The sequence below is a fragment of the Austrofundulus limnaeus genome, unplaced genomic scaffold (assembly GCF_001266775.1).
Source record: "Austrofundulus limnaeus strain Quisiro unplaced genomic scaffold, Austrofundulus_limnaeus-1.0 Scaffold396, whole genome shotgun sequence".
Taxonomy (NCBI): Eukaryota; Metazoa; Chordata; class Actinopteri; order Cyprinodontiformes; family Rivulidae; genus Austrofundulus; species Austrofundulus limnaeus.
The window spans coordinates 163,967-181,957 of record NW_013952798.1 but is presented as its reverse complement, the minus strand read 5'-3'; the positions used below and the strand labels follow the sequence as shown (position 1 = coordinate 181,957).

The window sequence follows — 17,991 nt, the reverse complement described above, 5'->3', positions numbered from 1 at the left end:
AGCTAGAAGAGTGGCCAGGGTGGCAAGTGTCACCTCTGGCACTTGTTGGCCACCCCCAAATAACTGACAAATGAGTGTGGATCTTGGATTTAGTTTTGTACTTAGGTTTTTTAAAAACTGTTCTTTGATACTACCTTAGTGTATATATTGAGCTGTGTATGTTTAAAAATGGCTGAATTTGTATGCCCTTTGTTAAATTAGCATTAGCATTAATGGCTAGCTTAATTTGGCATTAGCATTGGCAATTGACATGTGATTATTCTTAGATACTCCACAACAAATTTAATGTTAATAAGTATTAAAATGGTTGAATTATAGCCCTTTAAATTTAGCTGCTGTGGTCTAGTCTAGTCCTCAGCTTGATATGTCAAAAAAAACTGCTTAACAATAAGTCGGGACTTGCATTCAGCATAGTTTTAAATCATTCTTTGCTTTGACCACACTCATTTTCAGCTCAATATTTCTTAAAACAGCTGAATTAAAGTAATTTGGAATTAGCTGTGGGAGACTTCTTGAATTTTCAAATCCAGAATGTTATTTTTTATTTGTATGTTCCCCCATAAAACACCCTGGCAACCCTGTGCCACTCCTTGTAGATAAAAGTCTATCCCCTGTGTAAAAATCATAATGAACTTCTCAACCTCAAATAATAGAACATCACAAAGAGCTAAAAGAACTTGTTCCTCTGATATTCATAACATTCTGTATGTCTGAGTTGAGGCTGTATTTATTTTTCATAAAGCTTTAAAGTGGTCAACAAAAGCAGTAGATTACCGTAGTTAGATTTTATCATTTAAATGCAGAGTACTGGAAATTCTKTGAAAATCAAATATCTTAGTATTGATGTCATCTTTCCTGACAAAGTTTAACTCATGGGTAATCTTGTGTCTTCCAGCCCACAGAAAAACCAAAGAGAAGAAGGTACGTTACATTTATTTATAAATTCACAACTCCTTGAGTGTAATCATTTGAACAAAGTTTTAATGACACACAGCTGATGTAATGACACTACGTGACAACTCCCTGTTCTTGGATCATTCTGGACTTTATCTTTTCACAGCTCCTTATCTTTAAGGAACCACAGCAAGACTTTAAACTGCCTTTGAATGTTCAAATAACACAATCACGTGTTAAAATAACACATACTAAGGTTTATAACAGAGATAATCAATTCCGGTCCTCGAGGTCTGCAGCCCTGCATGTTTTACTTGTTTCTCTGCTCCAACACACCTGATGTGAATGATTTTCAGGTTTCTGCAGAACTTGGAAGAGGTAATTCACTGACTGAGTCTGGTGTGTTAGAGAAGGGAAAACAGTGAAACATGCAGGGCTGCGGACCTCGAGGACGGTAATTGATGATCCTTGGTTTAGAAGCTTCAGATTGTGAAGCATTTTGTTATTTACAGTATTACTAGAGAAATTATTTCTTGAGTGATGCACGATGGTGRAAATTTGCTGAAGAACTGAATTATGAAACTCAAAGCAACCATACTGAGCAGAACACAAGCTAAAAATTCTAATGTGTACAATGGCAGCTAAAAGTAGCAAAATGATGATAAATTAACTATAGTTATTTTTAAAATAACAGATGCRGAAGTTAAAAAGACCAAAACAGTAATTAAAAGCTAAAAACAATAACATTTTAGCTAAAAWGTTAAATAACAAAAGGAGAATAGAATTGCACTTTCAGCCTAACTAACACTATATTTACAGTATTCAGATCTCTTGTGACTCTTTCAAAAAAATCAACTAGCTACAAACCGGGCTATTTTTTCTGGTGTTATTCAAAGTTTTTGTAGATGTGACTCAGGATACAGTATAAAAAGGACCTCATGAGACAAGAGATGCCCCACCCTCCACCTCTGGTTGATCCTACACTGGCCTCTACWGTAGTCTGAGCAAGTTATAAACATAAAAATGCTTTAGTCTAAAATAAATCAGTGAAATAAATCACTCTTTTGTGTCACTTCCGCCCATCATGAATTAAAGTTAMATAATATGAAAGCATAATGGTTACAAAAACCAGCGGTAATAGCACACTGTTCCTGAACGAGCTGAATGTCTCATTACTGTATATGAAAGGTTAAAGTTGCACAAAGTTTGCAAACGTAGTTTGATTGCAAATAATGTCCAGTAAACAGGAAAACGACAGACATCCTGTTTATTGACAAGGTCTGCTGGTGAATAAAATATTATTAAACACTAAACTGATATCTGTCATGTATTGTGTTTCTCCAGCAGTCGTTCTGACCTCCTGTGACTTTAACCAGGACAGCAGTCCATTCTGCGAGTTCCTTCAGGACAAATTAGACAACAGYGACTGGACCCGACACAAGGGTCCAACTCCAACACCAGGCACTGGCCCCGATGGAGACTACCCCGACGGAAGTCAGCATGCTTTATTATTATTTTTKAAATCTCAAATAAATGAATAACTGGAATAATTTAGCATTCCAGTGTGGATTATCTCCCCTGTATTCCTCTCTTTTCAGATGGCTACTACATTTACCATGAGTGTGACAATGTGTCCAATGGACAAAAAGCTCGCCTACTGAGTCCTGMCATCTCCACACTGGCGTCTAAGATCTGTGTCAGGTTTAGGTATTACATGTATGGTTCTGATGCTGCAAACGTRCTGAGGGTCCTGTCAAAAACATCCAGTGCTGAAGAAGAGATCTGGAAAAAAACTGGTATTCAGAGTCCATCTTGGCTTGAAGGCTCCATCACTGTGTCCAAACCCAGCAGCCAGAGCATCAATGTGAGTGGTAACAAATCACTTCATAAACTGAACCTTTCAAAAGGAAAACATGAGTGCTGGTTAAATCACTATGTGCAATGTTTATGCTGTATTATACCTTGGAATCTTTCTTCAGGGCTTTTCATATATTAACAGAGATACTATAGCTCACAAACAGCTGTTACTTAAAAATGATTACCGTAGTTTTGTTATACCCACTTAATTTTGTGTCTGTCTTGTGTTTCCTATGACAGAAATACATGATTACAAAAAATAGCATCATGTTGCAACATCACATTTTTTTGTTTCTGTTAGTATCAATACTTGGATTGAGACACCCACCCCTGCTTTGCACATGCTGCAAATGCGACAGTGGTGCCCCACTACAATTTTTAGTAGCATCTCTGACTCACATTCAAATTCCTTATTTTTCTGTATCTTCACATCATTTATGATTGTGCAGAGAGGAGAAGCACACACATATACGCATTGATTAGCATATTCAAATGTAAGCGTATGAAGGAGCTTTATGAGCACTCAGTTCCACATTTGCTGAAATGTGTGAAAGAAATGTGTGTAGAAACATGCATGAGCATGGTTTGATGAATCTGAATGATTGTTTGCATTATACTTTTCCATTTTGATCTGTACACCAACATTCAGTATGAAAAGATGCACTCTTTGATACATGAGACTTCTTGTGACTAATTGTTCACTGTGTCTACAGATTGTGTTTGAAGCTCAAAGAGGCTTCAGYCCATCATGTGACTCAGCTTTGGACAACATTATCATTACTGAGGGAGAATGTCCTGGTTGGTACCATACACACACACACACACACACACACACACACACACACACACACACACACACACACACACACACACACAAAATAAAAATACAATATTGAATAAATGTTTACTTTTATTTCCACAGCCTGTGAATCTGGTTGTGATTTTGATGATTCTGATACCGAGAACTTGTGTGGGTGGACAACTTCTACGGCCAATCCTGAATTATTTGGTTTTGCTAAGTGGACTGGGTCAACAGAAACTGATGGAACTGGACCTGATGATGACTTCTCCAAACCTGGATGTATGTAAATCTCCTTTTTGTGCTTTTAATGAAAGCCACCATATGCATCTGTCAAATATTATTTACCCACAAAAATAAAAAAAAATCACAGTATCATAAAAAAAAACACTTTTCATAGTTTTGACTAGTTTGCTGAAATTGGATAAATTCATGRAATCTTTTAAACCGTTGTATAATTTGACTTGGTCAGAATAGACAACTGAACATTATTTTAATATCTGGCATATAGTGGGGTCGTATATGCTCATGGATTCATTGGAAAGAATGCCTGGAGAAAGGTCTCAAATCAGAAGTCCTGTAATACCATCGTCTTCTGGATGTTTGGAGCTTAGCTTCCACTATTACCTGTATGGYACCAGCACCACCATGGAGCTCAGTGTCCACACCATCTCCTCAGGTATAACGATGAATTTATTATTATGTTCATTGTCAGAACGATATGATCTGGCTATTTACTTTTTTCTCTTTTAACTAGGTGGAAGCCTTGGGTCTGCTCTCTTCACTGTTAAGGGGAACCAGGGTCAAGGCTGGAAGCCTGCAAAAGTTCGATTTATGGGAACTGCTGCTCAAGTAAATACTTAAACTTATTGTACCTTTTGGTTTATATGCATTTGSTTAAAGACTTATACAAGTTTTATGGTTGTATTTACTTTGTGTTTATTCATCTATTTTAGTTTGCAATTGTGGGAACCTATGGAGAAACTGAAAAGACTGATATTGCTGTTGATGCAGTGTGTGTTGTGACCTGCACAGGTACCGTATGACACTGATCAAAGAAAGACATTAATACACCATAAATGTTTATTTATGTGAGTCAGGGATTTTTATTAAAAAAGAAAAAAATATTTTATTTATTTATTTTTTTCAAATATAGGTCAGCCAACAACTCCTAAACCAACAACTCCTGGGCCAACTACTCCGAAACCAACAACTCCTGGACCAACAACTCCTAAACCAACAACTCATGGACCAACTACACCCAAACCAACAACTCCTGGACCAACAACTCCTAAACCAACAACTCCTGGGCCAACTACACCCAAACCAACAACTCCTGGACCAACAACTCCTAAACCAACAACTCCCAAACCAACAACTCCTGGGCCAACAACTCCTAAACCAACAACTCCTGGACCAACAACTCCTAAACCAACAACTCCTGGGCCAACTACACCTAAACCAACAACTCCTGGGCCGACTACACCCAAACCAACAACTCCGGGCCCAACTACACCCAAACCAACAACTCCGGGACCAACTACACCCAAACCAACAACTCCTGGGCCAACCACACCCAAACCAACAACTCCGGGACCAACTACACCCAAACCAACAACTCTGGGACCAACTACACCCAAACCAACAACTCCTGGGCCGACTACACCCAAACCAACAACTCCTGGGCCAACTACACCCAAACCAACTACACCAGGACCAACTACACCCAAACCAACAACTCCTGGGCCAACTACACCCAAACCAACTACACCGAGACCAACTACACCCAAACCAACAACTCCTAAACCAACAACTCCTAAACCAACAACACCTAGGCCAACGACAACCACTCCGAGTATGAAGCGCCATGTTTTTACCAGTCCCATTCATTGAATTAAATATTACTTTCTCATGTGTACAGTGTATTTTATTATTGTTTTAAGTTTCATTTACATTCTTTCTGTCCAGATCCGTGTCCACCTAATGCAGAGTATATAGATTGTGGTSCAGCATGCATTCCCACATGTATGGAACCATCTACCAACTGTTCTGGCTCCTGTATAAGTGGCTGCTTCTGCAAACCTGGATTTGTATTCAAGGGACGCCACTGTGTGCCACTAGAAAAATGTGGCTGTTTAGATGATGAGAACAACTACTATGAGGTCAGTTGTCATTTTTTTATGTTTATGAGCATAAGGATTTYTTTGGAAAAACAAAATACCACATGGCAGTTGTAAAACTAGTGTTCTACACAGCATGGCCTCAGTACTCATTCAATTTATAATTTTGTTTTAGCCTGGTGAGATAGTATCTGGAGATGGCTGTACAAAGCTGTGTCGCTGTGTTGGAAACTACATTTTGGAATGTGTTGATAACTCCTGTGATCCCAGCGAAGAGTGCAGAGAAGTTAATGGTGTTTCCAGCTGTTATCCTAAAGGTAATAATACTACTTAACACAAAGTACAAATACTGTTAAATGGGTAATCTGGTTAATTTTAAATTGATGTAGTTTGTTAGCTAGCCAAACCAGGACCCATCTTTAAATAGCCTATTTTTTAGGCTCAAAAACCTTATTTTCTCTAATACAACACATGTGAAAGAACGCTACATTAATTAATATTAAACAGTCTACACTTTTCCTTTACACTGTTTCTTTAGGACCTGAACAACCTATGTGTAACTACATGTTTGTGTAAGGATCTTCCTGATCAACATGTCTAGTTAACAGAGTTCTATTTTTCTAGAAACAGGACCAGAAAGTAAATTCATAATTGATAAAGGCCCCTTCAGCTGCTGCACAATTACTAAACCACACACCTCTACATAAACCAATGGGCAATTTTCCTAACAAAACAAAAGCAGACAGAATATTTTTTCTGTTGTAGTCTGCTGCTTGCTGCTGTGTATTTAAATATGTATTTTTTTTAATATATTTATTTTAAGTTAGATATTTGAGGCCTGAAGAAAGGTTGGTGGGTTGAGTAATATAGCAAAGATATTCATTTCCATGCAAATTTATTATTATATATATATTTTTTTTTATTTACTGTTATTTAACCAGGCAAGTCCCGTTGAGATCTCAGATTTCTTTTTCAAAGGAGGCCTGGGCCTGAAGGCAACCTATTGTACATGTATATACATATTGTTTTGTTTATGTTTATTGTTTTTCTCTCAGTAGAGAGATTATGTTATTAGTTTATTGATATTGAAATAACTTAAATAAGAGCAAGGCTTTTGTTATAAAATAACAGTTAACATTTTGTTTTTCATTTYATATCTACTTAGATACATCAACGTGTATAGCATCTGGAGATCCTCACTACACAACTTTTGACAAACGCAGATATGATTTTATGGGTAACTGCAGTTATTTAATGTCTGGACGCTGCAACGACACAACTCTGCCATTCTTTGARGTTCATACGGACAATGAAAACCGATATAACAGCCTTACCATCTCCTACGTCAAGGCTGTACATGTATATGTACACACAGTGATGATCTCCATTCTCAAAGGTGGCACTATACAGGTAGGCAATGAATAGAGCAAATGTGAACACCTGTCTGACTGCTTCTTTCTATTAAAGAATAAGGATGACTTGACTTTACACTGCAGTACTTTGCAGTAGATGCTTATTCAATTGAATTCAATTCAAATTCAAAAATACTTTATTGATCCCAGAGGGAAATTAGGTCAGGTCATGGGTCACAGAGAACCATTGCAGCCTTTGTCACTGTGGAAGGTAAGGTAGTTTGCCTTTTTGTTAGGGTAGACATTTTTCCAAAATTAACCATTTTCCCAAAACCTACAMTATTAAAACAGCGTATGTGTTACTGAAGTAAAAGATATTGTCTGCTATGATTTGACATGTTCAGCRTAAAGTAGATTGTAAGATGAGTCTTCAAACAGAACTCAGAAGAAATCCTGTTGATATTTTGAAGCTTTCAAAGTCTGCTTTAAAACTAAACTTGACACCTAAAACACAGTTCCAAATCTGCTAGACAAAAAGTAAAAGTTCAAATTAGTGAAATCCACCCACTGTCATATCTGGTTCTTCCAAAAAGTGCAATGGGGTCACTGGTACCCATATCCAGCAATCACTGTGCAAGGGGTGGGGWACRCTCYGGAAAGGTCCCCAGTCCATCACAGGGACACACAAAYGRGACAAACAACCATTCACTCTCTCACTCAAGACTAAGGACAGTTTAGAATTACAGTCATGTTTTTGATCTGAGGGAGGAAACAGAAATACCTGACGAAAACCCCCGCATGCATGGGGAGATCATGCAAACTCTACCCAGAAAGCTCCTCAGCTGGTATGTGATCCTGTAACTTTCTTACAGCTCTACCAACTGAGCCGTGCCTTCCTAAATTAGGTAAATAGCAACTAAAAAATATTTTAAATTGTTAAATGTTTTGAAAAGTATAAGTCACAAAAAAAAAAAAACGTTCACACTTCCTGATTGAGTTGAACATTTCTATGAAGTGGTACAACGGTCAAAATTAAGACTATTGCACAGTAAGCTATATCTATTCCTAAGCCAGCTATTGATCTGATTAATGAWAGATCGCCACCGATAACTGAGAGGCCRGTGCTGGCAAATAAAAAGKCTAGCTACTAGCATGGACTAGCTGGCGTTAGCATCGGAGAGGCTAGTAACTACCATGCCTAGGCTAGTGACCAACTGTGTTTTTTGTTTTTTCCCTCTTTAGCCGAATTATTAGAAAAGCCAGAATTATCAAATTGGGGCTTTTTACAGTTTTTGACAGGGTATTAAATTAGGCTTCTCTATATTGAATTATAATTTATAATGTCATATACAGGTATTTCTTATATGGGAGTAAAGAGAAAAAACACAGTAACCAATAAAAACCAATAAAAACACAGACCAATAGACAAAGGCAAACACAACTGCTAATTCAGTTGGTAACGGAAGCTGTCTGCTTYACAGTAATATGTTTTATGTTTAACATTTCTGATTGACGTCATGATGAACAGMAAATTCTGTCTAAGGAACACCTGTTAGAGCATGTCTCTTATAGGTTTTGTATGTCAACCCTTTATGCTGGAAGAGTTTTCTTAAATCAAAAATGTTCATGTCTGATAAAGTAGGTGAGCAGCCWAGGCATGCTAGTTGCTAGCTTCTCCAACGCTAACACCAGCCTATTCATGAAAATGGACAGTGGAGGGAGTTGGCAATCCAGAGTCACTAGCCTAGGCATGCTAGTCGCTGGCCTCTCCAATGCTAACACAAATGGATAGTCTCCTTTTCATTTGCCAGCACTGGTCACTTGGTTATAGCTGCTCAGTTACCGGTGCCGGCCTAGCATTAATCAGATCAATATCTGGCTTAGGAATACATACAGCCTACTGCTACAAGGATGTTGCAAMCATTGGTTGCGTAATAGCCTTAATTTTGGTCGTCATACCACGCCATACATTTCCATACCTTAATGTTTAGAATAGAAAGTCTGCAAAAGTACTTTGATTACAAAAAATGTACTGGAGAAACTGGAAACAGGAAAATGTTAGGATCAAAAAGATGCAAAAAAGAAATCATGAAGATGGTTATTCCTGTTGGAASATTGTTCAACCATGTCAAACCAATATAGTTTAAATGTACAATAAATCCCACAGTAGGCTGCCAGTCATTGAGCTTTTGGTTTCAAGGTGAACTGCAGAAGCACAGGTTCTTATAACTACTGTATTCCCCTTTAACCCTCAGAGAGTCCTCAGAGCTGTTTCATCTGAAAGCATCTAATGTCAAGCCTTTAATAACAGCAGAAGTTCTGGGATCTACTAACAAGGAGAGCAACTCTTCCTGTCATTTAATAATAATAATAATAATAATAATAATAATAATAATAATAATAATAATAATAATAATAATAATAATAATACACTTTTCTGAATAGTGATTTTCTAAATCTCAAACTCAAAGACAGTTTACAAGACTAAAGCAAAGTTACAAACACAAAAGCTAAGTACATCAACAAAATCATGACAGGAAAACACTTAAATACATAGCACTGAAAATTAAAAAAACAATGAAAAGAGAAAAAAGCAGGATAAGCATAAAATAGGACAAAATCCTATTATTACACTAAAAGCTGTTCTGAGTAGGTGTGATTTAAGATGTGATTTGAATGTGGGTAKATCTGCAGTCAGATTATCTCAGCTGAATTCTTTGCATTGAGAATGAACCTGAAATTGTCAAAATATGTTTATTTTAAGGTTAGAATGCTGGAACTTTGTCTTTAAAATTACTAACACTGCTTATTTTTTCTATAGTATTAGGATTTTCTACAGCTGCGATGTTTTAGTAATTAGTTTAGTTTGGTGTCTAGAGTAATTTCTGTTCTTGTTTTTCCTCACAGTTGAACAGGACCACTGTAAACATCCCAGTGACTCCAGCACCTGGCGTTTCTGTCTTYAAGTCAGGAAAACATTACACTGTGTCCATGAACTTTGGTGTCACAGTTCGCTATGATGGAAACCACTACATGGATATCAAAGTGATCAAAGAGTAAGTTATCAACTTATTCTGCTTTCATATGTGGCCCTAACTGTGTGCTATTTTTAGTTAACCTCCTGGTTTGGCTATTGTAGCAAAAGGCAACATATACAAACCTCTTAAATTGATATTTATTTGATTCACAGCTATCAAGACAAACTGTGTGGTCTGTGCGGAGATTATAATGGAGATGTYAAAGATGACTTCCGTAAACCAGATGGAACCTTAACCAACAATGCCATTGACTTTGGACACAGCTGGAACACTGATCCAGAGTAAGGACTGATTCAAGCTTTTGTCAAATATTAACCAAGTTCACAAAACAGCCTTCAAAAACATCACAAATTAAAAAAGGGGAAAAAAGTGAAAGGACTCAATGAGGATTTTCTGGGAGTTCTGGGCTTGAGTTTCCCGTGAAATATGAAATGTTTTGACCAAAATAACTTTCTTGAGTCAATTTCAACATTCATTTTTTAGAGTCCACAAACAACTGGTTTCATCATGCGTTTGGTCATATTTTAATTTTTAACGTAAAGACATAAAAATTTTTATGTTTTGAATGTAGCAAAATAAAAGTAAAATTTACAATAAGAAATACCAGGTAAAATTACAAATCCTCAAAAAACTTACTTAAGTACTGAAGTAAATGTACTGAGTTACTATTCACCTTTGGGAGTACAGTATATAACTAGCTTACCCACAGGTTACCCATACACATAAAAACAATAAATAAAACATAAAGGTGTTTTTCTAAAGTTTGCTGGGTCAGAGCTACAGTACAGAACAATCCCAGTAAGTTGACTTCGTCTTTGGGTCACAGTGAAATTTTAAACACAAAAACTCATTTACTAAAAAACAGTTTGGTAAAAACATTTGGTTCTTACAGGAAACATTCAGTATTTTGTCACTTGTCACCCTGCTTTCTGATTGCAGTTGTGTTCAATTCTGTTTAAATCCAATGACTTCAGTTCATTTTAAATTAATTATGTTTCACTTTGTAAACTGTTATGCAGTTGTCTTTTATTTTAACCAAAAGGATAATTTAACCTCCTTATTAAACCAATCTGTATTTATGAATTCTGTTTTAGAGCTTTAACTTGGCATAAAGTTAACCTATTTGTACACGTTGTTGAACTTGACATCTGTGTTGACAGGTGTAATAAAAAACCAAACACTACTGTCCCAGGATGTACTGAAGACGAGGAAGAACTGTATGAGAGCTCTGGATACTGTGGTTTCCTGCTGGACAAAAACAGTCCTTTTGCTGTGTGCCACCCCAAAGTCAACCCCAACGTATGTCCACGCAAATATCCACATCTTTAGGTTTTACATTATCCCTGTTTTTCTTTAATCAAACTTTAACAAAATAATGTTTCCTCTACCCATTTAGTATTTCCCGACATTTCTTTTAATTCAATTTGAAATAAAACATCTGACACAATGTGCAAATGATGAAACATATTTAACGTCTCTCTTGTTGGTTTTCGGTGGTTTTTGGAGCTCTCGTGCTTCAACCTGTCTCCGGTCCATTGATAGACTGAGCTATTGTTCATAACTAGTGGAGATACCTGCAACAGTAATGTGAAGTATCTTTAGTGTGTAGTCATTTTCTTTTCAAACTTTGCTATTTTTTGTAGATAACTGCATCAAAAATCTTGTCAAACATTATTGAGTTTGTTAAACTAATAATATGATTTGATGTCATAACTGTACGATTATTTGCTTTAGGTCTTGAATGCTGTTTTTCTGCTGTTCACAATAAGATAAAAGGGCAAAATGGAGTGAGCTTTTAAAGTTTTGGAGACTGAATTCAGCACTTTAATCCAGACTGTTTGCCTGTTCTCAGGATTACTTTAGGGATTGTATTTTTGACTTATGTGAACTGGATGGAGCCAAGTCTATTCTGTGTGAAGCCATCGAGGCCTACGTCAATGAATGCCAGGACCGCGGGGTCAGCATTGGACCCTGGAGAAACGAAACATTTTGCCGTAAGTATGAGTGAAAGAAAAACGTAAAGAGGATTTAAATGAAAGAAGTGATATGTGTGAACAAAAAAAAGTAAGTGAAGGTAATGTATAACCTTGAGATAGTCAAAGTGAAAAGTCAATGATTCCAGTAAATCCACTCTGTAACTCAGACTTAGATCTGATAACAGTCTTGGATAAAACCCCCATGCCATCATCACTTTATTAAAGTATAACAAGTGTTAGTAAACTAAATTACTAAATGAAGCATTTTACTTTCCTCTCCACCGTTTGCTCAGGATGGGAGACTGTGATGAAGTGATTCAACACAATCTGCTGGTTTCTTCTTTAGGTTGTTCTTTTTATGTACAGTGYCCTGAGACAACRTATGTTGTGACTTGGTGCTATATAAACTGAATTGAATTGAATTGAAACTTAAAATTTTTAAGGCGAACGGTTAAGGACTATGACAGACGTAGCAGACAATGTTTACAAACTAAATTAAGGCTATTTCCACACTTTTCCAARTACTTAAACCAATGTGGTATTCGAAACCTTTTACTTCTGCTTATTTCAACTCACTTTATTCTTATAGAGCCAAGTCACAACAAACACAAACACAATCAATCTAAGGAAGCCAGCAGATTGTGTTGAATCCTCACTTCATCACAGTCTCCCATCCCGAACAGCACATTGGCAAAAGTAGAAAGGAAAAACTTACTATTGTTGATCTTTGAACCAACCTTGTGTTCTTTATTTCCTAATAGCTCTTAAGTGCCCCCCTAACAGTCATTATGAGCCCTGTGCGGACCCCTGTCAGGAGACTTGCTCTGGAAAACCCTCCTCCTGCAGTGGACCCTGCTCAGAGTCCTGTGTGTGTGATCCTGGTTACGTCTTGAGTGCCGGCAAATGTGTCCTGAAGAATTCTTGTGGCTGCCTTCACACAAACGGACAGTATTACGAGGTACYGTGAAGTGGTTCTGACGGGTCAGAGCTCAACTAAACACGTCATGACTGAGAAAGCTTGCTTTTGTTGTATTTTTTCTTAAGCTTCCACTTACAGCTAGGTGCCACATTTATAAAATATTCATCACAGTCTGGATTGGTACACCTTTATTTGGTAAACTGCCTCAGTCTGATGGGTAAAATCCTGACAGGTAGCTTGTCCTTTTGCTAAAACCAAGCAAAACCAACCTTCAAATTGTCCATTTGAACACAATTTGGTCTGTGTTCTTAGTCTGTTCACTTCCAGGTTTCTTCAATTCCATTAGAATGGACTAAAGTAACTATATCAACCATATCMATGTTGATACACATCATTGGTCTGTCGGCAGTCCAGACCACCGTCTATGGTCTAAAAACACCAATAGATGATGTCTTGTTACAACCTTTATAATTGTCTTTTGGGCTGAACAGAATTAATCCAAATGAGCAGCAAATCAAAGCAATGTTGCCCAAAACCTGTCAGTCACCCAACCCCACATACATTACTGGAAGGCTGTGCTGTCCTGTTTAATCTGTAAGAAATGAGCCAATTTAGACRGATTTTGTTTGTTTCTGTGACCTTCCGGTGCTGATGCTGTTCTAGATTTTACCAAAATGGGAAACAACATTTTCTGGACAGTAATTTTATTTCTTAAAACTTTGTTATAATTGTTAAGGGATGGTGAGGTTTTAGACTGCAATGCAGCTAGCTCTGCATTTTTCTCTAGATCCTTGTTAAATGTGCAGAGAGAATATGTTGCAGCAATCGTTTTTTACTGAGCTTTCTCCTGTGTTGTTTGCATGTGTTCTAGCCTGGAGAAGAGTTTTATTTGGAGAACTGTGAGCTGAAGTGTAGATGTGATGCTCCCTTTGTTACTTGTAAGGCCTCTAACTGCCCCCCGATGCATGAGTGCAAACTCCAGGATGGAGAGCTTGACTGCTTTCCCTCAGGTAATTTTAAACTCACTCTGTTTTAAACATCAGGTCACACCATGAGAAGTGGAAAGATTCACAGCTGAGTTGTGTTAGAAACTTTATAGTTTAGGCTGTATTGTTAGACTATGTTCTAACACTGCAACTAAGCAACAACCTACTTTACTTCAGCTTTCTTAGTCCACATGACTGAGCAGTACTTTGTCTTCTAGGACAGGATAGAGTATTTATGACCTTATCCATTAAAATCTAATGTCTGAGTGGAAGATGATTGGCTGTTGTGTAGAAGTAGTCAACATAACTTGAAAAGCACATAAACCTCATGACAGAATACCATCTTGTTTCTTCAGTGTAGCTAAAGCTTTAATGTTCAGCCATAAAATAAATAGAAATAGCATTTTCTGTGAAAACACACTGGATGGCCACTGATGAATGAGTGCTGACGTTTGCTGAGGGCACTAATTTACGGAGGCATTTTTTATCATTCAAACAAAAAAGCTATTTCAATCAAAAAAAAGTTTTTTGCAAAAAAGTTTTTCATAACAGGAACTTTTTTATTTTTCGCACGTCAGAAATCTTTGGTTGAATCTCAGACTTTTGGTTGATGCTCTAAGTTTTTGGTTGAACTCAAAAGTTTTGAACTCAGAAAACATAAACATTTGGGGCGGGGCCTAAGGAAGTACTACGTGAGACGTGTCCGGTGTCCCTGTTGGACTGAAGCGATTTCCTCCTGCATCCACGTCGAATGTCGTCAATACGTCAAAGCGGGTGCACCTGCAACATTCGATTTTTTGTTCCCAGTCGCCGAGGTGGGGGACTCAGAAATGCTGTCTGTCCATCCGTCTGTTACAATTTCAGAAAGCTGTAACTTCCACATAAAAAGACTAAAATACACCAAATTTAGTATGAGTCATCCATGCTGGATGCCCAACCACACCATGTGGTCATATGACATCRTCAAAGCCCTGCCCCCTGACAACAGGAAGGGTTTTTTGGCTTGAAAAGCTCCATCTCTGACCCTTTTGACCAAATGAGYAACAAATTGTGTCAGAACACGGATAAGAACTGGATCTCACTTGTTTTCAGGCACAAAGACATTTTAATGAAAGGCGTGGCCATGGCAGTGTACGGCAAAATCAGACATCAGTTCTGTGACATATATTTGACTCTAAATTCCACATATTTCAGYCAAWCTAAACCAAATTCACTGTAGTCAATCCAAATCCACAACACTACATGAATGCAGTCCAACTTTGCGGGGTGTGTGGACTAATTCCTCCACAGTTCCCCCTACAATTATTTTAAAAAGTTAGCCCTAAGCCATTCTTAGACCTGGAATAATGAAATTTGATCCATATGTATAACATCTCAGGACCTTAAAAAAAGTCTCTTGGAATCACGGTCCAATCCCCACAGGAAGTCGGCCATTTTGGGTCAAAGCTGCCAATTTGTCTCTTTTCTTACACATGTATCTGAAGCTAATTCCCCCTACAACTGTGGACCTGCAGACTTCACCTGCTGCATGTTTCTCTCAACACTGACTGGTGGAGGGATGGTGTGGGTGTGGCAGAGTGGAGAATGCTGATGCTTCACTGTTTACACATATACACAAATATATGATCAGATCAACACATTTGTGTAGAAGTTTGACAAGATCCCTTTAGCCCCTTGTCTGTCTGTACGTCTGTTCACCTTATGAGATTATTTAAATTATGAAGGCCTGAGATGATTCCAATAAAACTACTAACAGTTGGTCATTGCTGAATTCTGACAGGGGACATCAGCACTGTTTGGCATCAAGTTCTATCTTGTTTTGATTGAAATTTAGTTTTGATTGAAACAGATTTTTTTGTTTGATTGAATAATAAAAAACAAATTACCTCCATACTAATCGTAACAGGAATAGGAACCATATTGACAAACCAAATGCTAAAACCACCATAACAAGAGGAAGATCATCTGGAGTTATTTACATTKAATTTAAATCACTGCCCAATCTGTTTTCCTTGGCATTGTGTTCAGACAGAGTTCAAGATTAAAAAAAATCTGTTTTCTTTAGTGAGGAGATATGGTTCTAAATCCTGTTTTGTCATTTAAAAACAAATACGTTGCTTAAAACAACTAGCTAACTTATTCTGGTGTTGAGCTGTATTATTTCATAAACAGAACTGCTTATCATGTAGCAAGTGTAAAAATATGATTCTGTGAGTCRTTTTTCTCTCAGGCTCTCAGGACTGTGTGGTCTCTGGGGATCCTCACTACAACACATTTGACAAGAAGTTCTACAGCTTCATGGGAACCTGCACCTATACATTGGCCAGAACATGCAAGAATAACACAGGTACAAACATGTTTACATTTTCATACAGAAATTATTAGGGTGTGTGGAATGGAACAATTCAACTGAAAAAAATTAGTGCATTTTCTTCACATTTAGTGCATTACTCTCACATTTAGTAGGAAATGATAAATCTAAATATTAAATCCATGTCTAAATATTATAACTATATTTAGATAATAAATATATTTTTGCCTCTTTTATCTATATTAAAATATTATATTTATATCTAAAATCTTAAATTTAAATATTACTAAATATAAATCATATATCTTTGATTTAAATCCTGACCCTTAATGTAAATGTATACATATATGTTGTCYAAGTCTAAATCTGTTAAGCCTAAATTTTAAATCTAAATGTGTTTGTGTTTTGAAAAGAATCAGTTTGTTAAAAATGATTATACAACACCAGTCACACACCAACACAAACTAAAACACAATGAATACTGAATGGGTTCTTGAATCGCTCTTGGCTCTGATTGGTCTACACTTCTTGTGCAGGTCCTTGGTTTTCTGTAGAGGCCAAGAATGAGGAAAGGGGAGTCTCTGGTGTGTCCTACTTAAGAAAACTCTACATCACTGTGAATGGAWTCACTGTCACCATGATGAAAGCCAGGAAAACTCTGGTGAGTATGAAGCAGCTTTTAATGAGCACACACAGGATTCTGTTAAAATGTGTTTAATGTGTCAGTCCACCTGCGACACACACACACACWCCAGCCTCTCTGCATCTCTTTTAACCTGCAGGTTTAAGTCAAGTCTTCTTCACATAACTTTGTGAATGCTGAGTCACCATTCACCCTGTTGTTTTTCTTGTTTAGAGTTTCATCTGTAATCMTTTTACAATCTATATAATTTGTTCTATTTTAACAGTTTGTATACCACAAAGTTCATCTCATTCAGGCAATGAGTTCTATGACTTTTGGTTTTTGTAACTTGTGTGTTAAATTATTTAGTTTAAATATTATATCCTGTAGAAATACATCAGTATCTCCTTAATCCCTTCATAAGTAATGTTCTTTTTGAAATCTGCTTCAGCTCGATTACTGTCTTAGCCTACTTTTATGCTTCAGCTGCAGTTTAGTTTTAGTTCTAGCTTAGTTTTCATTGTTTCTGTTGATAGAAAACCTAATTTGTTACCGTGATTTCTGTATTTGTGGATTTCAGGTGAACGGGGTGCGGGTGGCCCTCCCTCACTCCCCCTCACCTCTCATGTCCATCAGTCTTGCTGGTCAGTACATCACCCTACAGACAACGTTTGGCCTTCGGGTGCGTTGGGATGGAAACCATTATGCCCAGATCTCAGTTCCCAGGTTGGTTTCTTTAAAAATCTTCAATATGAATGTTCTCTTTCAATTAGAAAGATACTCTAGACAAATATTTAATACATTTGGCAGTAGTTCACATCTCTCAGTGAAAACCAACACTTACTTTCTCAAAAAAGACTACTTTAACCTAAAACAGACAGACTGTGCTGCAGCTTCTTTTTTAAAGATAAAGTAGACTCTTCCAGTTTGAAACTTCATCGTTATTTCCAAATTACTATGTCTACAGCACTGCAGAATTTATTTAATTTTTTTTATTCAGCGACAAATTTTTTTAAGAAAAAGACATTTTTGAAATGTCATAGTCAGGTTTTAAGGAACACTGCTGAAATAAAACTGTGCTTTTAGGAGTTTTTAAAAATGTACACAGAAAACATTT

The 17,991-nt window shown here is 37.0% G+C and overlaps 2 protein-coding genes across 2 annotated transcripts in view; both read left to right on the top strand.

Annotated features, from left to right (window-relative positions):
- Positions 1–5,443, top strand: part of LOC106528679 (zonadhesin) — a 6,952-nt gene extending 1,509 nt beyond the window's left edge. Inside the window, exons 2-10 of the mRNA XM_014023913.1 lie at positions 896–921; positions 2,242–2,388; positions 2,493–2,758; positions 3,465–3,549; positions 3,674–3,832; positions 4,062–4,229; positions 4,308–4,402; positions 4,507–4,585; positions 4,707–5,443. Of these exons, the coding sequence (XP_013879367.1) occupies positions 896–921; positions 2,242–2,388; positions 2,493–2,758; positions 3,465–3,549; positions 3,674–3,832; positions 4,062–4,229; positions 4,308–4,402; positions 4,507–4,585; positions 4,707–5,443 (1,762 nt within the window). The remainder of the gene's footprint in view (positions 1–895; positions 922–2,241; positions 2,389–2,492; positions 2,759–3,464; positions 3,550–3,673; positions 3,833–4,061; positions 4,230–4,307; positions 4,403–4,506; positions 4,586–4,706) is intronic.
- The window catches only part of zanl (zonadhesin, like), a gene marked incomplete in the record, with an annotated part of 48,186 nt that continues 35,581 nt past the window's right edge, over positions 5,387–17,991 (top strand). Inside the window, 13 exon segments of the mRNA XM_014023919.1 lie at positions 5,387–5,405; positions 5,519–5,712; positions 5,846–5,987; positions 6,836–7,080; positions 9,930–10,078; positions 10,213–10,341; positions 11,221–11,359; positions 11,913–12,054; positions 12,798–12,994; positions 13,827–13,965; positions 16,172–16,288; positions 16,789–16,913; positions 17,455–17,600. Of these exon segments, the coding sequence (XP_013879373.1) occupies positions 5,578–5,712; positions 5,846–5,987; positions 6,836–7,080; positions 9,930–10,078; positions 10,213–10,341; positions 11,221–11,359; positions 11,913–12,054; positions 12,798–12,994; positions 13,827–13,965; positions 16,172–16,288; positions 16,789–16,913; positions 17,455–17,600 (1,805 nt within the window).